Source organism: Anolis sagrei, chromosome 2, assembly GCF_037176765.1.
Source record: "Anolis sagrei isolate rAnoSag1 chromosome 2, rAnoSag1.mat, whole genome shotgun sequence".
Lineage (NCBI taxonomy): Eukaryota > Metazoa > Chordata > Lepidosauria > Squamata > Dactyloidae > Anolis > Anolis sagrei.
The window spans coordinates 285,365,149-285,385,135 of NC_090022.1; the positions used below are offsets into that span (position 1 = coordinate 285,365,149).

The following is a 19,987-nucleotide window of genomic DNA, read 5'->3' on the forward strand; positions in this document are numbered from 1 at the left end:
GTGGCACTTCTCCTACCAAATATTGATATTTCAAAAATTTTGTTGGTTGAAATACAGGGCAATATGATGCACACAGAGATCTTATTCTATTTTAGAGAAACCAGAAAGGTATGCAAAACATTTTTCAGCAGATGCAATGGTATGTCATCCTCCATGGGATTTAATGGCAGGAAGCTAGCTTAAGGACCTCAGAAGAAACAACAGGAAACTGATTCAATATGTCACTTCTACTAGTCATCTTTAGAGTATAAACCATGAATAGTGATTTTGGCTATATACTACCTTCATGGTAAAGGAAGCATGCCTCTTTACACTTGTTTGAGAACAATTGCAGGAAAAGACCATGGCCTTTATGAATCATCCTCCCCACAGTAGGCATCATATTTGCCTACTGTGGGAAGCCGGATGTTGCATTAGATAGACTTTTGCTATGATTCATTTTCTTACATGCTTATAATGCATAGGGTTCTCCAAAGCATCTAATGGATGCCATCTCAACCCTGCAAAAGTGAAAAGGACTCCCCACAGAATTGGAAAGATGTCATATTAACCATAGATTTTGCTCAGATGTAGCAGTCAGCATTTCTCTCCACCAGACTTTTTAGGAGAATTTGAAGGACCTGCATTATATGTCCCAATAGCTAAAGATGTCCCTAATGGAAACACTTTTAAAATATTTTTGCACACCAAGGCATTTAAGCAGGAATTATGTAAAATGAGCATGACCTAATAGGGTGAAATGGATGTGATTTGAATTATACTTACTACTTAAATTACAGCTTTGGGATCACTGGTCCAAAGCCTTTGTTATTCTCCCAAAGAGGTTCTCAGGCAATTTCTAGAGAACACAAAAAGCAGTCCAGATATTTGTCAGACAATGTGTCTATTATGACTGGCAACACCTTCCAAGAGATTAAGTCAGACGTTCTTCTCACCACTTTAGACATGGCTTTTTGCGTAATGATGCCAAAGACTTAACCTAGGTCTTATTGAATGTGAAATGTGTTATGCCATTGAGTTATAATTTTTTTCCAATTCCTTGATCTCCTGTCTGGAAGAAAAGCAAGTATTTATGAAAAGAGCAAGGAGGTCCAACCTTTACAGAAGTTCTTCTGGAGAATGGTTCTTTGAGTTCCAAACATAGTGACACATATGGATCCTTTTCTATACCCATGTTGTAGAAGCCAATTAAGTTCTCTCATTATGACATCCAGAAGGCTAACAAAGTGGGAAGTTATCCTGGCTTTATGTATGTATATTTGCATGTCTTTGCTTCTCTGTATACCATTTTGGGGAGGAAAAAATTCTTCAGCCTAAGCACCACTACCAAAAATCCCCTTAGGTACATAGCCACCCCCTGTATTTTAAGACACAAAGATCTGAGCAAAAGCATGGCTTTTATATGAATTACTAAAATCTGTATGATCTGAAGTAAATATATTGATTTCATATCCTGGCTCATCTCTGTGACATTTGAGGCATGTGATCGACACAGACAACTTTTTGTATCAAAACTTTATTTATTAAACAAAAGAAAATGCACCATTGGAATACCATTTCTATAAAAAATGAATATGAGACTGTTCTACAGTACATTACAAAACCCTCCCCATTTTCTTCATGTAGTCGTAGTATACAAGGTTGTGTAGAAACAGTCATTTATTTTCAAACCCTAATCAAGTTCCCTTTCTGGCAGAATGAAATTTACACTTAAATATTGCAGTCACTAATCTAGTTTGGTTAACAATGCTAGAGTCCAACAATTCAAAGAAAACCTTTGTAGGCTCAAAATACCTAACTTTAGGCTTTTTGTCAGAACAAGATTTTTTCTCCTAAGGCTAGTTAAAGCTGTGATGTAACTCCTCTTGAATAAATGCCTCCCAATATAGAGATATTGACACGTATGGATCCTCTCTTCATAATCATGGAATAACTTGAGTGTTACTCTTAGAAGTCACACAAGGACACAGTCCTTCAAAATTCTTCCATGACGTAGCTACACACAATTTCATCAAAAACTGAGAAGGGATAATGTTTAATATATTATATACCAATTATTTCTACTGCTTTTATTGATTGAGGGAATTGTGAGATTCTGTCCACTGAAAGGTTATCCTGAAAAAGCTAGAATAAATTAAATGGGGATTGCACAGAAGTCCATGGAAATCCTGTCTGACTTAGTAAAACATCCCAGTGAATCCTGCTCAGTGATTTAGAGCAGAGCTTCTTGAACTTTTCCCACTCATTACCTCTTTCTACCTGAGAAAATTTTATGAGACTCCAGTTATATAAGTATAAAAATATGTATAAAAACCAAACATTTCCTGATAACAAATCAGCATTTGCAAGGCTTGCTAAACAGGGAGATTTCCCTTTTTATGAAATGCAGCTGAAGCATTTTCTGCAGCGTTTACTGTAAACACTACACATTATTGTGAACAGAATGGTGTAAATGGGTGGCATTCAGAAGGCTTTTCCTTTCGCCAGTTTTTTCAAGAACCCAACATTGAACTAAGGGGACTCCATTTGGAGTTGGCTGGAAGTCAACTGCATTAAGATCACTGCTGACCAAAAGGTCATGAGTTTGAAGCCTGCACGTGTCAGAGTTAGCTTCCTACCATTGTGTGTGGCTTGCTGTCAACCTTTGCAGCACAAAAGACAGTTGCATCTGTCAAATAGGAAATTTAGGTATCTCTTATGCGGGAAGGCTAATTTAACTAATTTACGACACCATAAAATCTCCAGCAAGCAAGCAAAGAATAAGGAAGTACTCCTTCAGTGTCTCAAATGAACGGTGAAGCGACAGCTCCCCTGGTGGCCAGATTACCCTCATGAAAGCTGGAAAGTTAAATAGCCTCTGTGTGTCTGTCTATGTATATTGTGTGTCTATGGCATTGAATGTTTGCCTGTATATTACATTGTAATCCGCCCTGGGTCCCCTGCGGGATGAGAAGGGCAGAATATAAATACTGTAAAAAAATTCTCTAGGTTATTACGGCCCAAACCAAGACATCAAAAGCTTTATAAGGTGTTCCAGACAATATGTCTCCAGTTTGTGTGGACTTTTAAAAAAATCACGTACAGATGCATACATAAGATTCAATATGTGCTTGTGGCTAGGATGCTGAGAACAATCAAAAACCAATATTCAATGGTCCCTACTTTTGGTATTTCCTCGTGGAAAATTTTTATTTTACTGTGGGACAATTTTTTTCAAGCAAACTTCAAAATCACACGGATGTCAACATATTAATGAAACATGTAAGTTATTACACTGGAATGAACAGATATCAAAACTTTTTAAAGTTTGACAGAACCACCTGCAAATATATTCCATACCAATTAATGAAATATTTGGTGGGATTATGTGTATTTGTTATTTTCAGTTTCAGATAAAATCTGTGTGGATAGCATTGCATCAACGTGACTGAGATTGGTATGAGAAGAGGAAATTGTTGATCCAAAAATCAACATACATACATACATAACATGAGCTACACCACAGCTTTAACATCCTGCTCTAGGTCTCAACCAGATATCCCTTCCCCCTAATCATAAATTATCCCAAGGAAAGCACTCTAAATAATAAATTAAATATTACTTATAAAAAGTACCCCCTTCCCTCCCTGCCCTACCCTCCCTCACCCAAACATGATGGCAATTCACAAAGGTAGGCATTGCCAGATCTATTTTACAATAATAAAAACAGCATTGTTCCTTCTATCTACCAGCATCACTTCCTCATTCTTCATCAAAAGACATGTACAGCATAACAGTGAGATACCATTGGCCTCAATGGCTTTATGGTATATATGTATATATATACCATGCTGTTATTACTGGTCTCAAAGAGAGGGCAAGAAGAAAAATTAAAAAGGAGGAGGAAGGGGAAAGACGAGGAAATGAGAGGATAGATGATTGGGGAAACATGAGAACAATGCTAAGATAGCTAACCAAAAATTACATAGTCTCAGATTATGGCATTCTGTTTGAACTAGTCTGTCACAGAATCAGCTAGGAGGGAGTGGCTATCAAAGACCAATTTTCCTTAACAACATCTTAAAACCACAATTAAAGACAGGAGTAGGACCTGTTGGAAATGTATGCTTTTTAAATTTCCAAAAAAATATGCAAGTATGCATGAAGAGGGGCCATGAAAACTATAATTGGTAAGTCACATGGCTCTTCAAAACAGTGCAAACTTGTTCGTGATTTTTCTGTCAGACACCAGGTTCTAGTCTGGTGGGGTATATTTGCTTTCCTATTCATGTATTAAAATGCAAAGCATTTATTATATTCAATAAAGTAGACCCTCACCATTACATAGCCTCAAAAGAATATTTCCAAGACAACACAGAACATGGTTTTCAGTTCCTTCATTGATTCAGTGCTATTTCTATATGGCTACTTTCAGTAATTATGACACTCCTTTTTACTTTACAGTAAGGATGAGAATATTTTCAGTAGGAACAAGGTATCCTTTAACATCCTATAACATTATCATGGGGATCATATACTGAATGAATACCCACAGGCTTTCCATTCATTCTCTATTATCAGAGACAGGCAAATTGTTCATTTATAGCTGATACGGGTTATTTTTGAAAAGCAATTGTGATTTGGTTAAGTGGATCAATCACCTATGCAGATCATCTCTGGAACTTTCCTGGCACACACTTTGGTGTGATCTGGCTCTGGCCATATGAGCACATGTCCTGGACAGTAGAGGATGGACTCAACTGTTGACTTCCTTCTTCTCATCTATGATAGAAGCTAATATAGTTAAGCAGTAACAGCACCAGGGCAAGAAATGGGTTGTATGACTGCACAAATAACCATTCAGAAAAAAACTAGTTTCAGGTTTACCCCACATTTTTTTTCTTTTGTGTAGCTCCACTGTGTGACAAGCTATAATCTAATGCATATGAAATTCCAAGACAGATCCTACAAGATGACTTACTGAATATATATTTGAGTAAGCAGCAGAAAACTTGGTTAAAATTGAAGACAAGGCTTATGTAGAAGTGGAGAAAAGCTGATCTTATCTTGCATGTGGCAGAATGTCCTTAAGACTATTAGGAGTGTTGGGATCAACTAGGGAAAGCAAATAAGTCAGTGGGTTATTTGGGAAGGAATACATTTATCCTTGAAAAAGGAAACATAAGACACAAACTATATCCCTTGGGGAGTCTGCAGATGAAGAAAACGGAAAGTCAAAGCCCTTGGATATAGAGGATACATCAAGCACCCCACAGAACTTTTTTACATTTCCAAGAGAAGTGGTACGTGGAATGGCAGCTTACACAGAAAGGTAATGTCAGATGAAAATGCCACTTTACCTCTGCATATCAGCAGAAATGGTAAATATAAACAAAGCTCTGAATGCAAACTGGCTTTGTTCACAAATATATCTGCTACTCAAAAATCTATATTAAAGTAAAGGGGTTGCAAATCATTACCATAGGCTTGAAGAGCATATGCCCTGGAATGTAGAGGCTTGAAGATGTTTTATGCAGCAATGGATTAGACTAAAGGAAAAAATATCCCATATAAATATTACGAAAAAAACTTCCTGATAGCAAGAGCAGTTCTATAGCAGAATATGCTGCTTGGGAGTGTGCTGAAGTCTCCTTCTCTGGAGATTTTTAAAGAAAGACCGGATGCCCTTCAGTTTGGAGTGCTTTGATGGTGTGTTCCTTCCTTGTAGAATGCGGTTGGATTGGGTGGCCCTTTTGGTCTCTTCCAGTTCTATGATTTTATGGTTGAAGTACTGATTTAGGGTTGCCAACTCTTATTTTCCTCCTGGGGAATGCCTCATCTTTATTAGATACATAACAGGCAGGAACAAGGAAGTCTTTCACAGGCTTGGAGCAGATGTGCTGAATTCGGTTAAAAAGTTGATTCAGTTAACTTCTTAGAATAACTTCTTCCAAATTAGCTTCCTTTATAAATAGAATTTGGGATTTTTTTTTAAGCCTCAATAAGGGAAACAGCAAAATGTACAGATTCATCCAACTGTTCATTTTGGGGAAATATCTTACTGTGATAATACTGGATGGTCTGCCAGGGGGGAGAAGATGTAGAAGACATTCTTAGGGCAGGTTAAGCTTTGTGAGAGCATACAGTCTGTTCTCTTGTAAATTTTGAAGATATAATTGGGGTATGTCAGAAATGTAAAATTAAAGGGCTCACATAAGACTAGATGAACAATATCATATCTGGGAACAGAATCTTCAGCACTTGACCTTGTCCTCTTTTGAAGATGGACATAGTCAAGAAGATGGTAGGAATCATGATTATGATGAATATCAGTGTAGTATTTTATCAAGGACAGATAAAATGGGTTGCAAAATCTATGATTGATAATGCTCTGTCTGAGGGAGGGGGCAAGGCACAATTGTGAAGCCTATCTAGAATAAGCTCAATTCATTGAATTCTTTATATATTCTAAAGTATTCATCAAGAGCAGTAAAAAAATGTCAAGAATGGAGAGAAATGTGAAATCCATAACAATAACAAGTCAGTAATCAATATATGCAAAAAATTGAAAAGTTCTTACAATGGAGAAACACCTATTCCTTTTATGCACTTTATGGAAACTCTCAGTTGCACAGACACCTCAAATAATATGGTTTAATTTTAGAAGCTTTCCTCTAAGAGTAAAGCACAGAAACCAATGATGTTAAATAGAAGAACCTGAAAAATAGGAGGAAATCATAAAAATTCATTGAGGAAGAATGTATGTGAGAGAGACTACCTTCAATTTCAACAAGTATTGAGAATGAATTGAAGCCCATTCTCTTTCTTCTGGACAGTTGATTAATGGGAATGAATTGATTTTTGGTACATATGTTTAAAATTAGGTCCAATGGTTTGAGTGTTTATAAGCAGGTTAAGATAGGTATTTTGCACCGAAATAATGTAAAATTCAATGGAATAGCCTAACCTCAATAACAATAAAATACATCTACCCTTCATAGAGGTGGCATTCAATTTTACGTGAAAACATAAAATTCTATTTTTGAATAGTAAAGAATCAGGCTACCTTGGCAAGGAAAAATGAAAGTCTATCCTTCCATGGCCTGACATCCCTAAACATTGAAGAGACAGAGTCTTTTTCTTTGGCCTCTGATACTTTCTATAGAATTTTCTTAGACAATGTATGGTTCAATGGTAGTGTGGAGAGTTTTGAGAGTCTATATCTGATTCTGCTGGAATAAAATGGGGTGGCATCTCCCATACATTAGGCAATGACCTTGATCTTCTACAATATTAAAGGCCATTATCAGTTTGAATGCTAAACAAGTTCTTTCTGCTGAATGACAGTTTCCTGATATAAGACGGACTGAATTGCAGTGGATTAGAACCAAACATTTCTGTGGAAAGCTGTAGAAGCAGACATTACTTTAGATCAGGTTTTTTGGACTTCAACTCCCAGAAATCCCAGGCAGCTTACAGGCTTTTAGGAATTGTGGGAATTGAAGTCCAAAACACCTGGAGGACAGAAGCTTGGCCATGCCTGTTTTAGATCCATTGTCCATTATCAGTATCAGTGTAATTAAGTGTTTTCTCTATGATTAATCCATGGTTAGCATTTCTTTCCCAAGCAGAATATGCAATGGTCTTTGATGTCAGAAGCTGAGAATGTGATATTTATTTTAAATGCACTGTTTTGTCATAAGAAAATAGTTTGACTGCTGAATCAACAGAAAAGTAAGCTGTATTAAGTTAAACAAACCATCTTCCTCACAACTAAAGAAAAGAAAGATTTTTAAGACTTAAAAACAAACCACATAAAAACCTACCACCATAAAATAGTTTCTATGGAAGTCACAAAATAACTAAGTGAAAGTGCTTATTATATCCCTAAAGGTATGGAGAAATGACGAGGTCCTGTATACTCATTGGAAAGAGTAGAAACATCTGCTCCCAGACTAGCATAGCATAAAGTGAAGACAGAGATAGAAAATGCTTTCATTTGTACAGTTTTTGCATGAACGGATTTTCTTTTTAAATCCAGGTTCAGAAATGTTTCTAGGGAACGTAACAGCAAAATCCATTGTTATGATACTACTCAAAATACTCAAGAGGTTTTTTTGTACTTGCCAAGTTGGGAAAGTAATCTTGCCATTCTTGCTTTTATTTAAGGAAGAGATTGAGCTATGCAGCATCCATACAACTGGATGCAGTTGAGTGCCATCCCCAATTGGTCAGAACATTAAAAACTCAACCTCCTAAATAAGCCTGCCTAGTTATTAAAAATGTTGCCTTAAAATTCCAGACTAAATTGAATAAACAACATGAGGCGAGGGCTGGGGATGTATTTTCACAAATATACTAGCATTTTGAGTGGATCATCTGTTCAAACTAATCTCCTACCCAATATGATACTGTATTTTTAAAAGCTTGCTGAATTTTTACTTCTGAAGCGGTGCCATTTTATTCCAGATATTTTATTCAGGAATTCACATATAATTACCTTCCTAATAAAAAGAGCTATTAGGATGTAAAGATCCTCTCTCCCTTCCATGCTCTTTTAAAATTATGACCTACTCAAGCTTGAAATCAAAGAGAGTGCTGAATGTAATAATTCAGCTGAAACCTTCTTATTGGGTTTTTGCAGCCTCATAACTGATAAATATGCAAATTTAGTTGCTTTTTGGTGGTTTGCCTGTGAAAACAGGGATTAACTCTGAATGAATGCAGAAAGTACAGCAATGAGAAGTGAGCATGCAACATTTTGTTCATATCGCCAGTTCTGAATGTCAATGTAAAAACACAGCAATAAAATCCAGAATAGTGGAATGAGAGCTTGAAGAAAAGAATTATTTATGTTCCTAACCAGAATCCTGATGTAACTAGGGCTAGTTTTGCTTTCAGCCACTGGATGAAAACAGTATGAAAATGTTAAAGAAAGACCTTGTATTTCCCTCTTGTCCTCTAACTTTCTGGTAGCTTGTCTGTAAACATTTGTACTGTGTACATCCCCCAGAGCACAGGCAAAATGGACATAGCATGACTCTCACAATCTATTCTAGGGACTTATCTGCTGGCACAAGTAATCTCACGGTTCCATTTCTGTTCTGTCTTACAATAGGACCTACTTTCCTTAAAGTGGAGAAGTTGTCCTACTGAATAGCTGTCTTGCAGACCTATGAAACTCAACAGTCTTGCATCAGGATGAAGTAGAGGCAAGTTAGTGGTGGATTCCTTTCCAGTAGCACATCTGTATTGCTTGCCTCTCTTCTTTGTACTTGAATAAGACAATTTTACAGTACGACCTCCATATCCACAGATGATACATTCCTGAATTTACCATAGAAACAAAACTGTGGATAATACTATTAAAATGAATGACTTTCACTAGAAGTTCCCATAGACTCACCCTTGAGGATCTTGAATATTCCTAGAATTTGCTAATGTCCTCAAGGATGACTCTATTAACTTCTGGTGGAAGCTTACCATAGTATTGCCTGGAGGAACTAGAACATTCCCAGAAAGGACATATTTTGTCAGATGTGGGCAGGTGAAATTTTGGGTACTGGTCTTGTAGGTAACGGGGCCGTACTGTATATTACATATATTTTCGGATGCATATAGATACTAGCAGCCTGCCAAATTTGCACATTCACTACTAATAACCATTTTGAAGCATATATGTAACTCCAAGGAGATTTGCACCAGTGGTCCATTTCTCTCAAAAATTGCTCAGTCACTTATGTTATGTGATAGATAGCTAGAGAGAGAGAGCATTACTGTTCTTTGCATTCATTTTTTTGTGCTGTTGAGAATATACCAACCCTTTGGTGCTATGTGCTGATGTTTATCACTGAAAATACGAAGGAAAACAAAGAAGTGGAGTTACACATTACATATGATTTCACAGTGCCTTGAGATGCATGTTGTAATGCTCTTGTATGGTCTACATCATTACATAACAAACCTCTGAGGAAGGAAAGAATGGCCTCCAACACCTGCTTCACATATTTTCATGATGACCCCATTGGAACTGGGAAATTGACCTACTTGGTTTCTTGTTCCACAGAATTTGGTAATGGTCTTGTCTAAAATGTCAAACTATTGCTTGTGGTCAATTTAAATCATAGCACAATTAAATTTGATGATTAAAACTGGTGTTATAGATACACAAAACATAGAGAAAGCCACTTAACTTCCTTAGCAATTCCTCTAGTGTTGTTCCTGAAGAATAAACAGTAGGCTTGTTTCTTTGTTTTTTTTATGTCCAGTGGGAAATTAATGAAGAAAATTTCCTCCAAGTCAGCTCATGATTGGCTTACATTTTTCAAAGCATCCTTGGAGACCTTTTAAAGAAAACCCAACGCTTCTCCTACAAGAACTGTAAAACTGATTTTTTAGGATACATTGAGAGGAGAATGCCACCTGATCGTTCCACTTGTCCCAAGCTTACCTTTTTGAATGGATGACAATGGCTGATAGAGAGGACTTGCAATAGATGCATCAATCAAATTTTAGAGAATTTGAACATTCATGTGCAGTATCTATTAATGAAGGCGAGAAGAACTGTCTCAGGCTCTCCACCATTAATTGATGTCCCACACAAGTCCCCATCCCTGAAGCCCTTACTATTTCTGTGAGCACATTCTGCTGAAGGCTCTATCTTTTTCACAAAGGTAAATTTGAGGGAATGAGAGGACAGGTAGAAGGAAAAGATGGCTAGCATCATGATGGCAGATATAGGGCGGGACCATAGCATGTTTGGTGGATTTGCAGGCATAATTTGTAATGGATTTTACGATAAGTGGAAGAATCCTATGGGTTTTCATTTAGTCTCCAGTATTGTTGTTATTTTAAAATGAGACAATATCACTTAATGACAATCTAACCAAAGATAGATATTCCATGGGGAATAAGTTCAGTTCTTAGGAATTTCTACAAGGGAACATAATCCCACAATTAAATTTGAATTTCATTTTAGAAAATATTGTATGTGTCATGTGGGGAAATGCAAGCATTGGTCACTTAAAAGCCACAAGATGCTAACAACAGGATAATATGTGAAGCAGGTCTAAACTATGACTTCCCTCCACTCCACCACTGGTGCGCTACTAAGGCCAGAAGATCAAAGCCACCACTATTAAGCGGTGTGTGCTAGTGTCCCAACATCTTGTTTCTTGCTTCTCGGTGCTTCTCAGTGCTGTTGCTGAATCTGTATGAACACTGTGAGATCCATCCTTAGAACAGGGTTTGGCGGTGCATTGGTTAGCTTCACGGCAGATGAGGACTTTGGGTGGTGGTATGTTTGAAACGCTGGTATGCTGCAATGTTCCTGGGTAACTCCATTCTTCCATTCATCATTCAAAACTATCAGAAGGCTGAGCCTGTGATGGCATTAAGTTGCTTCATTAGCCCCTCCAAACTAGCCATCTGTTCACTTAAATCATCCTGTTCATATACCTGAGGAGATAGCAAACAAAGTTTGTTTATTTAAGTCAATCTGAGTAGAAAACAATGACTAGCATCCAGCTCCATATGGATGATCTCACAAGCTAGACTTAGGACTTAATGAATTTTGCTATTCACATTTGTTATCATGGCAGCATTGCCACCATTGTAAATACCCAAAAGCATTTTTTTAAAAAACAACACCACACACTCACAAAATCTGAAGGGATTTCACAGGCCTAATAAGTTGAGTGCTAAAGTATGTTACATCCAGCCCTGTTATGTTACTGTTTTTCATATTCTTGCTTACAGGCATAAAAAGGCTGGATATTTTGCTGCATGTGTGTCTGTCTGTCTGTCTGTACCACGAAGGCTGTTGCTAGGTGACAATGCAGTGGCTCTTTGTCACTGGATTGGCTGTTGCTTGGCAAAGTGGCAAAGTGGCCCTCTGTGATGTCACTGGGAAAGAAATGTGACATGCACATGAAGAGAAGCAAGGAAGGAAGGAAACAGGAAGTCACAAAAGGAGCCATGTTGCCATGGAGACATTGCAAGGCCCTCTCATAGCTGGAGAAAGAGAAATGAGAGAAGGGGAGAGAAGGAAAGGGAGGGAGGGAGGAAGGAATAGATGGACTTGGATTTATGTGTCATGACTACGAGAATGGCTTGACTATGATTGTGGATAAAGTTGTTTTATAGTTGTAATTGTAATCTATATAAATAAAAATGTATGTTTGTGGGATTAACATGACTCAAAAACCACTGGCCAAAATAATACCAAATTTGGCCACTAAATGCCTACCAACCTAAGGAGTGACCTTCACTCAAAAAAACAAACAAAAAAATCCAACAGAAACTTATTGTGGTGAAGTGTGAATTTTAACTTTTAGTCATGTGTAATTATAGATAGGTGCTTAAAAGAGGGTAAGTACATTTAAAATAACATAACCGGGGGTGGGGGGGGGGGAATGGTAGCCAACTCAGCTCACTTTGAGCCGGGTTGCCATGGAAAAAGGGGCAGAGCCAACTGCCACTTGGCAGGGCAGGCATTTTGAAACAGTCAGTCTGTAGTCTGTGAACTGTGGGAAAGGCTGGTTCTCCTGTGTTGAGAACCAGGAAAGCAGTCTGTAGTCTGTGAACTGCAGGAAAGGCTGTTTCTCCTGTGTTGAGAACCAGGAAAGCAGTCTGTAGTCAGAAAGCTGCAGGGAAAGGCTGGTTCTACTGCTCGTCCTCTCCCCACTAGCCTCCTGTCTGGTTTGGGCATCACTGGACTAGAGCATTATCAGGGAGACACTCTAAAATTCCCTCTCAAAGGGCCTACCCACCAATAAGGAGTCTCTCAGAGGGCCAGAGCACTGAGAGATTATGTCCTAAGGGAGATCTTTTCAGAGGTCCAGACAAAGATGGAAGCATTCTGGAGGAGGGAGAAAGGAGGCAGGTGTCAGCCCCTCTGACCCAGTTTTCATGTTTTTTGGGGGGATAGTAGAGCTGAGGCAACAACAGCCTTTGAGGAGAAGAAAGAAGGTATACCTGGGCAATGCTGGGTATATATGCCATTGTTCTATAAGTAACATTTATTTATATTGGTTCAAGCAATTCATTTTTACAAAGAGCTGGGGGTTATTACACATTTTTAAAATTCCATGATGTTAGGTAAGTGAGCTGTACTGCAGCCAGAACTTTGAATCCCTAAGGGCCCCTTTGGTTCCTCTTCCATTATCTCCTCTGAATGTTTTCATTTTCAATTAGCTTCAAGAGTGATCCACTTGGGAAATGATTTGTCCAGCTCTTAGAATATAAGATATTTGGAATTGAAATGTTCTGAACTCAAGGTCTCCTTTTATGTCATTTGTACAAACCCAGTTTTCATTCCTTCCCAATTGGGAGTTTCTGAACTGCTTTATCTTTCTCCAAACAAGCCACCAACGCTTGGAAAATGTTCAGAGATAGAGAAGGGCCTAAAAGAATCCAGATGCTGATCTGTGATGGTGTTGCGGATTATGTCTACCTGCTGATTGCCTATTTCAATAAGCAATTGTTTCACTTGCCATTGGCAAACAACAGACCCTAAATTGTGGCAGATGAACCACAATTGTGGAACAAATGCTCTGATGACAACTAAAATAATCCAGGGAAAACTAAAGGGAGAAAATTCCTAATGTTGATTATTTCTTTTAGGACATAATGGTGGATGAAATCCAATATTTATGGGTTTTTATCCCCACCCCATAAATGGCTAAAACTTCTTCAATGTATGTATGCCAAACGTTTACTAGAGAATTTTTTGCCGAGCTCAAGGACAGCAGTTAGCAATAACTTGCTAATTGACATTAAATATTTTTTCCAGTCTTGAAAGGTTATGTGTATTTCATTATGATGATAGCTTAATAAGACATAACTCTTTTTTGTGATAGAACTTTATTGTTTAGTTACTTATACAATATGGTCTCTCAAAATGACCAAACGTTCATAATAAAATAAATTGGGTTTGTGATAAGGGGCCATTGGATCCCTTCTTTCTCTCCATCCTCTTTCCTTTTAATGCTATGAAAGACTAACTCAGCTGTTTTTTGAAGTATTCAGCATTAGGAATTTTGAAGACTATAGATGCGATTGTCGGGAACGAGACAGTGCCTTCTCAGCGGTGGCCCCTTGGCTATGGAACGCCCTCCCTAGGGATATCAGATCTCCCCCCCCGAACATTTTGAAAAAGAGTTAAAAACCTGGCTTTTTGAGCAAGCATTTGTAAATGCAGTGTAACAGGCTAATTTAGATCCACGGAATGATTGGATGATGCGACTGGAAAATGATTTTAGTAATGAGATACTAAGGACTTGTTTCTACTGTTTTTATATGGCTTATATTATATGTTAATGCTTTTAATTATATTTTATGTTGTTGGGGGCATTGATTGCCGACAGTAAACCACCTTGAGACACCTTCGGGCCGAGAAAGTCCCGATGTGTCCCCTTATCACATCAGCACTTTTAATCCTGTACCCCTACTCTGGCCGGCTCAGTTTTAATAATGTCTTGTTGTACTGCTTTTGTTATTGTTTTTGCTTAACTGTTTTTATTTGCTAGGTACTGTATTGTTGTATTGTGGTATTGTGTGGGCTTCGGCCTGTTGTAAGCCACATCGAATCCCTTGGGAGATGCTAGCGGGGTACAAATAAAGTAATAATAATAATAATAATAATAATAATATTAATATGGTAAATAAATAAATAAGTAAATAAATGAAAGGGAGAAGAAGGAATAAGAAATGAGCTGCTTTTCATCAGTGTTTTCCCATTAATATCTGTCTGGCAACTCCATTTGTTCCCAGTAGTGGCTGGTGGCTTCCATATCAATTTGATGGCGATCACACCCCAGAATTTAGCACAAAATTTAAAGGATCTATCCATGGTTCTAAACCTGCTTTACAAGTTGACTTCAACCCTTGGGCAGCCCCCTTAAATAGAAAGCTAAAATTTGGTGAATTTACTAGGACACTGACATGGAAGAATTCATCATCTGAGTCTAGGTGGCATGAGATTGGAGGTGCAACATCATCATATTAACATGTTCAAATTAGGACAAGATTTTGGATTAAAATACCTCAATGGTTATCACCAAAGGAAGAACCAAATTGCAATATCTTAAATGATGGTTGAGATATAAAGACATTTTAATAAAATACAAAGGATCCCTAAAATCCAAAACTGGAGAAGAATTAGAAAAAGAAGGGTTCAAAGTGCAATGGTTTTTATACATGAGGCTAACAGAAAATTTCAGAATGGATAGTAAACAAGAAGGAATACAACTGGTATAAAGGAACTGGGATAAACTGATAGGTGATAAGGGGACAATAACTATTTCCAAAATATGTAATTTGTTAATACAGAAAGAACAATAAATAGAACCAATAAAAGAATATATGCTGACCATGGCAAAAAAATGTTGGAAGGGTACTTGACATTGACCAATGGGAAAGAGTTTGGAAAGACATGGCAAATTTTACATGTTCTAGCAATCTTAAAGAAAAAAGTTATTAAGTCCACTATCGATGGTACTTAACCCCACAGATACTAGCCAAAATTCATAAAACCAGAAAAGAGATATGCTGGAAATGTGAAAAAGAGAAAGGTGTTATGGAACTGTAAAAGAGTTAAGAAGTATTGGAAGAAGATACATAATACAGTTAATAGTGCTTTACAATTAGAATTTACGCCACAGCTGTTTCTTCTCAACATGATAAATGTACAAATCAATAAACCTACAAAGAGAATATTTATGTATAGGATTACAACCACAAGTATAGTATTGGCAAAAAGTGGAAAATAACGGAAGTACCTTCCATCTAATACCAACTGAAATTAAAAGAAGCAATGGAAACTGACAAATTAACCAGAATAATGAAGGGGAGCTTTCTAAGCAAGGTGTGGAAAGAGTGGGAGAAAGTAGAGAAATATTTTAAAGAATATGTAGTCTCTGTAAAAAAAAACCCGAAGCTTTGGATATTAATATTTCTCTTTTTACCAAATGGAATGCAAGAAGACTGAGGAAGAAACTCTGCCTCAAAGGGAGGGAAGGAAATAATGTCTTTGTATTTGCTTGGTTTGTGTGTATCTTTCCTTCTTCGCATCTTATGGTGTTGTATATATTTGTCTTTCTCAAAATCAATAAAAATATTATGACCCCACCTCCAACCCCCCCCCCCCACAAACAAAATAGGATTATTGACTTGTCCTTACATTTGCAGGATCTTCTGTTTGTTTGTGACCCTCTTCTGATGCTTCTGGGGCTGTTGGCACTGAGACGGGAAGAAGAGGAGATCTTGCTTTTCCAGCTAGTCCAAGCGATGCTGTCTTAACCTGAGCCTTCGTGAGGCTGGGTGCTGAAATGGGAATGGGCAGATTGAGACAACATTAGTGTGAAAATCATACCTGGTGGAAAGCGGAAGCAGCATTAGCATGTATATGAAATTAAGAACTTTATATCTTATTTCTATCCTAATTTATTAGTATGATTTATCACACCTCAAATCAGTGGTTCTCAACCTGTGGGTCCTCAGGTGTTTTTGGCTTACAACTCCCAGCTAGTTTACCAGCTGTTAGGTTTTCTGGGAGTTGAAGCCCAAAACATCTGGGGACCACAGGTTGAGAACCTCCAATTGTTTAGCATAGGTAACTTAAAATGATATCAAAGAAGATCCAAAGAAGATTTTAGAATATCAGTCAGTTGGATGAAAGCTACAGCCTTATGTACACTTACCTGGATGTAAATTTTACTGGAATGAATCCCATTTCTAAGTAAATGGGGGAGGGGGAAAATTAATACAATGTCAAAGACTTTCTAATTTTTTTATTTTGGTGGCAGAACTAGGCATGCCCTCAAGTCTTTCTGACTGAGATCTATTGAAATTAAAGGTCGATATTAAAGGTTTGGGGCTGGTTGCCAAGCATCTTAAATCTTGTAAATCTCAACTGCCTCTGTTAATTCTGAACTAACATCAAATGGGTGATATTATATGACTTTGAAAATGATCTCAGTTTCTGAACATTTCTAAAGGAGATAGATAAAACAATGAGGATGCCAATGGAAATTGTGGTGAACTGACAGAATTGCACAATTCCATCGTGAATATACTCAGGCCTGATTATTGTAATTTTAAATATTAAGCAGCATTGGACTAAGTAAAAAGCTGGATGTCACCAGGAGGGAACATCAGAGGATGCAAAGGATCTGCAGATAGGGGCAAGAAAGAATTGTCTTGAAACTCTGGCATGTTTTTGTCAGTTAGAATTGATACTACTGTTCTATATGGATCAATGGTCTCATTCAGTATGAGATAGATTTCTATGATTTAGAGAAGGCAATTGATATTCGAGATCTGTTCAAGATGCAGGGGAGCTCCACTTTGTAGGCAACAGTTATTTCTTGAAATTCTTCCATGCTGGAGGTTGCCATCTCCGACCCTCTATTTCTTGCATTCAGTGGTGTTTGGGAATGAAATGGTGGCTGGAACAAATCTGGTTCATGGACACCCCAAGTTGCTGGTAGTTACTGTTTGGTTATAGTAGGTAGTATTTGTCACTTCTTTTACCTACTCAAATATCCCTCAGAAATGGGCACTCTAAAACACCCATATCCATAGGGCAACATTTTCATACAGAAAAGTGCTAAACTTCAAAAAGTCTTTGAAAACTGTTTTTGAGGGCTTTTTCACAGCAGGAAGAGAATTATTAAAATTACTCTTGTTTCCTTTGAGAATGAAATTAGCAAAGATTTCCATCCTTAATCTAAATGCAAAGAGCTTGGCCTTCTGTCGTTAATTGGTCAATAGAATAATGGAGGGATAAGTTTCTCGAGGCAAGAATTTTCTGCTGTCTTGCTGTCATTCAAAGTCACTTTGAGGAAAACCATGGCATGAAACTGCCACAGCTCTGAAATGAGTTATGTGTGGGAGCAAAAAAAAATCTAATGAATTTCTATCCCACATGGTATTTTCCCTCCTAAGCTCTAAAGCAAGGCATTATAAATTTGTAGCTAATGGTAAGTAGAACCATTTTGATTCCAAAATTAGAAGTGTGTGTGTGTGTGTGTGTGTGTGTGTGTGTGTGTATGGTGAGAATTACTCTGGCTACTTGTGCTAGAGTTATCTTTTTAATGTTTTCCTTCTCTGAAGTTTAATGTTTTTTCCTGGAATAAGTCTTTTAGATCAACACAGTTTTGTAAATCAACACTTATATAAATCCAATTGAGTCAATTAGGGTTGCCACATTTCAGAACCTGGGCTGGACTTTTAGGTCCTGATCCTTCTTCTTTAGTCCTCTGGAGAGAGGGGAAGGAATTTCAGGGTGAGTGTATTAGATAGAAGTGAAATATCAGTCCTACTGTATTTCCCAAGTGAGAGCCCTGAAATTGAGCAGGAAGGCAAACAGAAAACAAGCAATAACATTGGCCAAAGAATCTACCAAGTCCCAGGACTGCTCCAACCTGCTGATAGCACTGCTTGAGAAAGATAAACTGTATTCCAAGCATCACTATTTTATAGAATTTCAGAAATATGCAGTCGACAACATAGTGATGAAATCCTTATGTGAAATTAGAGTGGCCAGTAGATAATATAGCTGTAATGTATTTGTTGTTTAAGAGGATGTTCTCAGGGCCTGGCACTGTCTGTAAGCCTAACTGGTTGTTGGCCCTGGACACAAAATGTTGTATTTACATTATATCTAATATGGCACAAATAACAACTTATTTATTACTCTCCTTGTGTCTCAAGGTGGGGCACAAAATGGCCCAAACAGTGCAATAAAACAAAACACTATAATACACATGCTTAAAAATAGGCTGAAGTGTCCCACGACTGGGAAATTTCTCAATGTAATAAAGTAAGTATCAATCTTGACAGTAAAATCTCAGGATCTGGAATGGTCTCATTGCAAACCTAGATTCATTGAATCTCACCAGTTAGGACTAATGCTTGGATTTAGGCCTTAAACTGTAAAGAATGAAAAGATAAGCTGGACAAGAGCCAGCATGGCATCAAGAGTCAATATGTAGTAGTAGCCATCTGAGCATTGGACTAAAAGTTTTCTTAGGGTTGTCACAAGTCAGAAATGGCTTGAAGGCACATGAAAACAACTGGCCCCACTTGTGTTTAAAATAATTTTGCAGTAGAGTATATTTTACCCACTTTCAGCATCTATTCAACTGATATGACCCCATTATTTTGCTACCCATAATAATAAAATAGCAAAATAGGAAGGGCCATTCTAGCAAACCCTCAATTTGTAGTGACACTATTTAAAATTATACATAATTCTTTCAAAACAAAAATGGGATACTAAGATAATGGGTTTTTTTTAAAAAAAAATCTCTCACTTCTTCATTTCTAAGAGCTGGGTTTATAATTTTACATTCATTTTAATTAAATGCTAAAGCACAGAGGGTTGCTTTAACAAAAGCTTAAGAATACTCAAAGCCAGAATGGATGCTCTACCAAATTAGAGTGCACGCTGCACTTTGTGAGTGATAAGTACCTTTCCACAAGCTAGCAAGAGACAAAAAAGAGAATCAAACATTTCCTGTATGCTTGGATCTCTTTGATAATCCAAGTTTAAGTGAAATGAAAAGAGAGAAAAGCTAGAAAGAGAGAAGGGGGAGGAAAGGGAGAAGTAAATGCTTCAAAAGATACAATCACTTTGCTATCTTCACTATAGTAAATGAGTTCTTTAATAACTGGTTTTGCTGAACTTCTTCCAACTTCAAAGAAAGAACAGAAGATATACTCATCCCTAGAAGATAACATGTGTGTGCATGCGCTTTTAAAAACAGTACAAAGTACAAAAAAGAAAAAGACAAAATCAAGGAAAAGCATTTAGCTAAGAATGCTTGAGTTATTTCGATGTTGTGAGTTGCTTCATTTCATGGTTTTCCAGTTCCATGGGAAAATAGCACAATCCCCCCTTCTATTTAATAATAATAATAATAATAATAATAATAATAATAATAATCTTTATTTGTACCCCGCTACCATCTCCCCAAGGGACTTGGTGCGGCTTACATGAGGCTAA

The 19,987-nt window shown here is 37.3% G+C and overlaps 1 protein-coding gene across 4 annotated transcripts in view; it reads right to left on the reverse strand.

The window, feature by feature from the left end:
* Window positions 1-1,500: 1,500 nt before the first annotated feature.
* DCC (DCC netrin 1 receptor) overlaps window positions 1,501-19,987 on the reverse strand; it is a 1,101,219-nt gene continuing 1,082,732 nt past the window's right edge. For all 4 annotated transcript variants that reach the window (XM_060761267.2, XM_060761265.2, XM_060761264.2 and 1 more), the window contains exons 28-29: window positions 16,160-16,302; window positions 1,501-11,436 (exon numbers count right to left, since the gene is read on the reverse strand). In XM_060761267.2, the coding sequence (XP_060617250.2) occupies window positions 11,347-11,436; window positions 16,160-16,302 (233 nt within the window). In that variant the 3' untranslated portion in view covers window positions 1,501-11,346. The remainder of the gene's footprint in view (window positions 11,437-16,159; window positions 16,303-19,987) is intronic.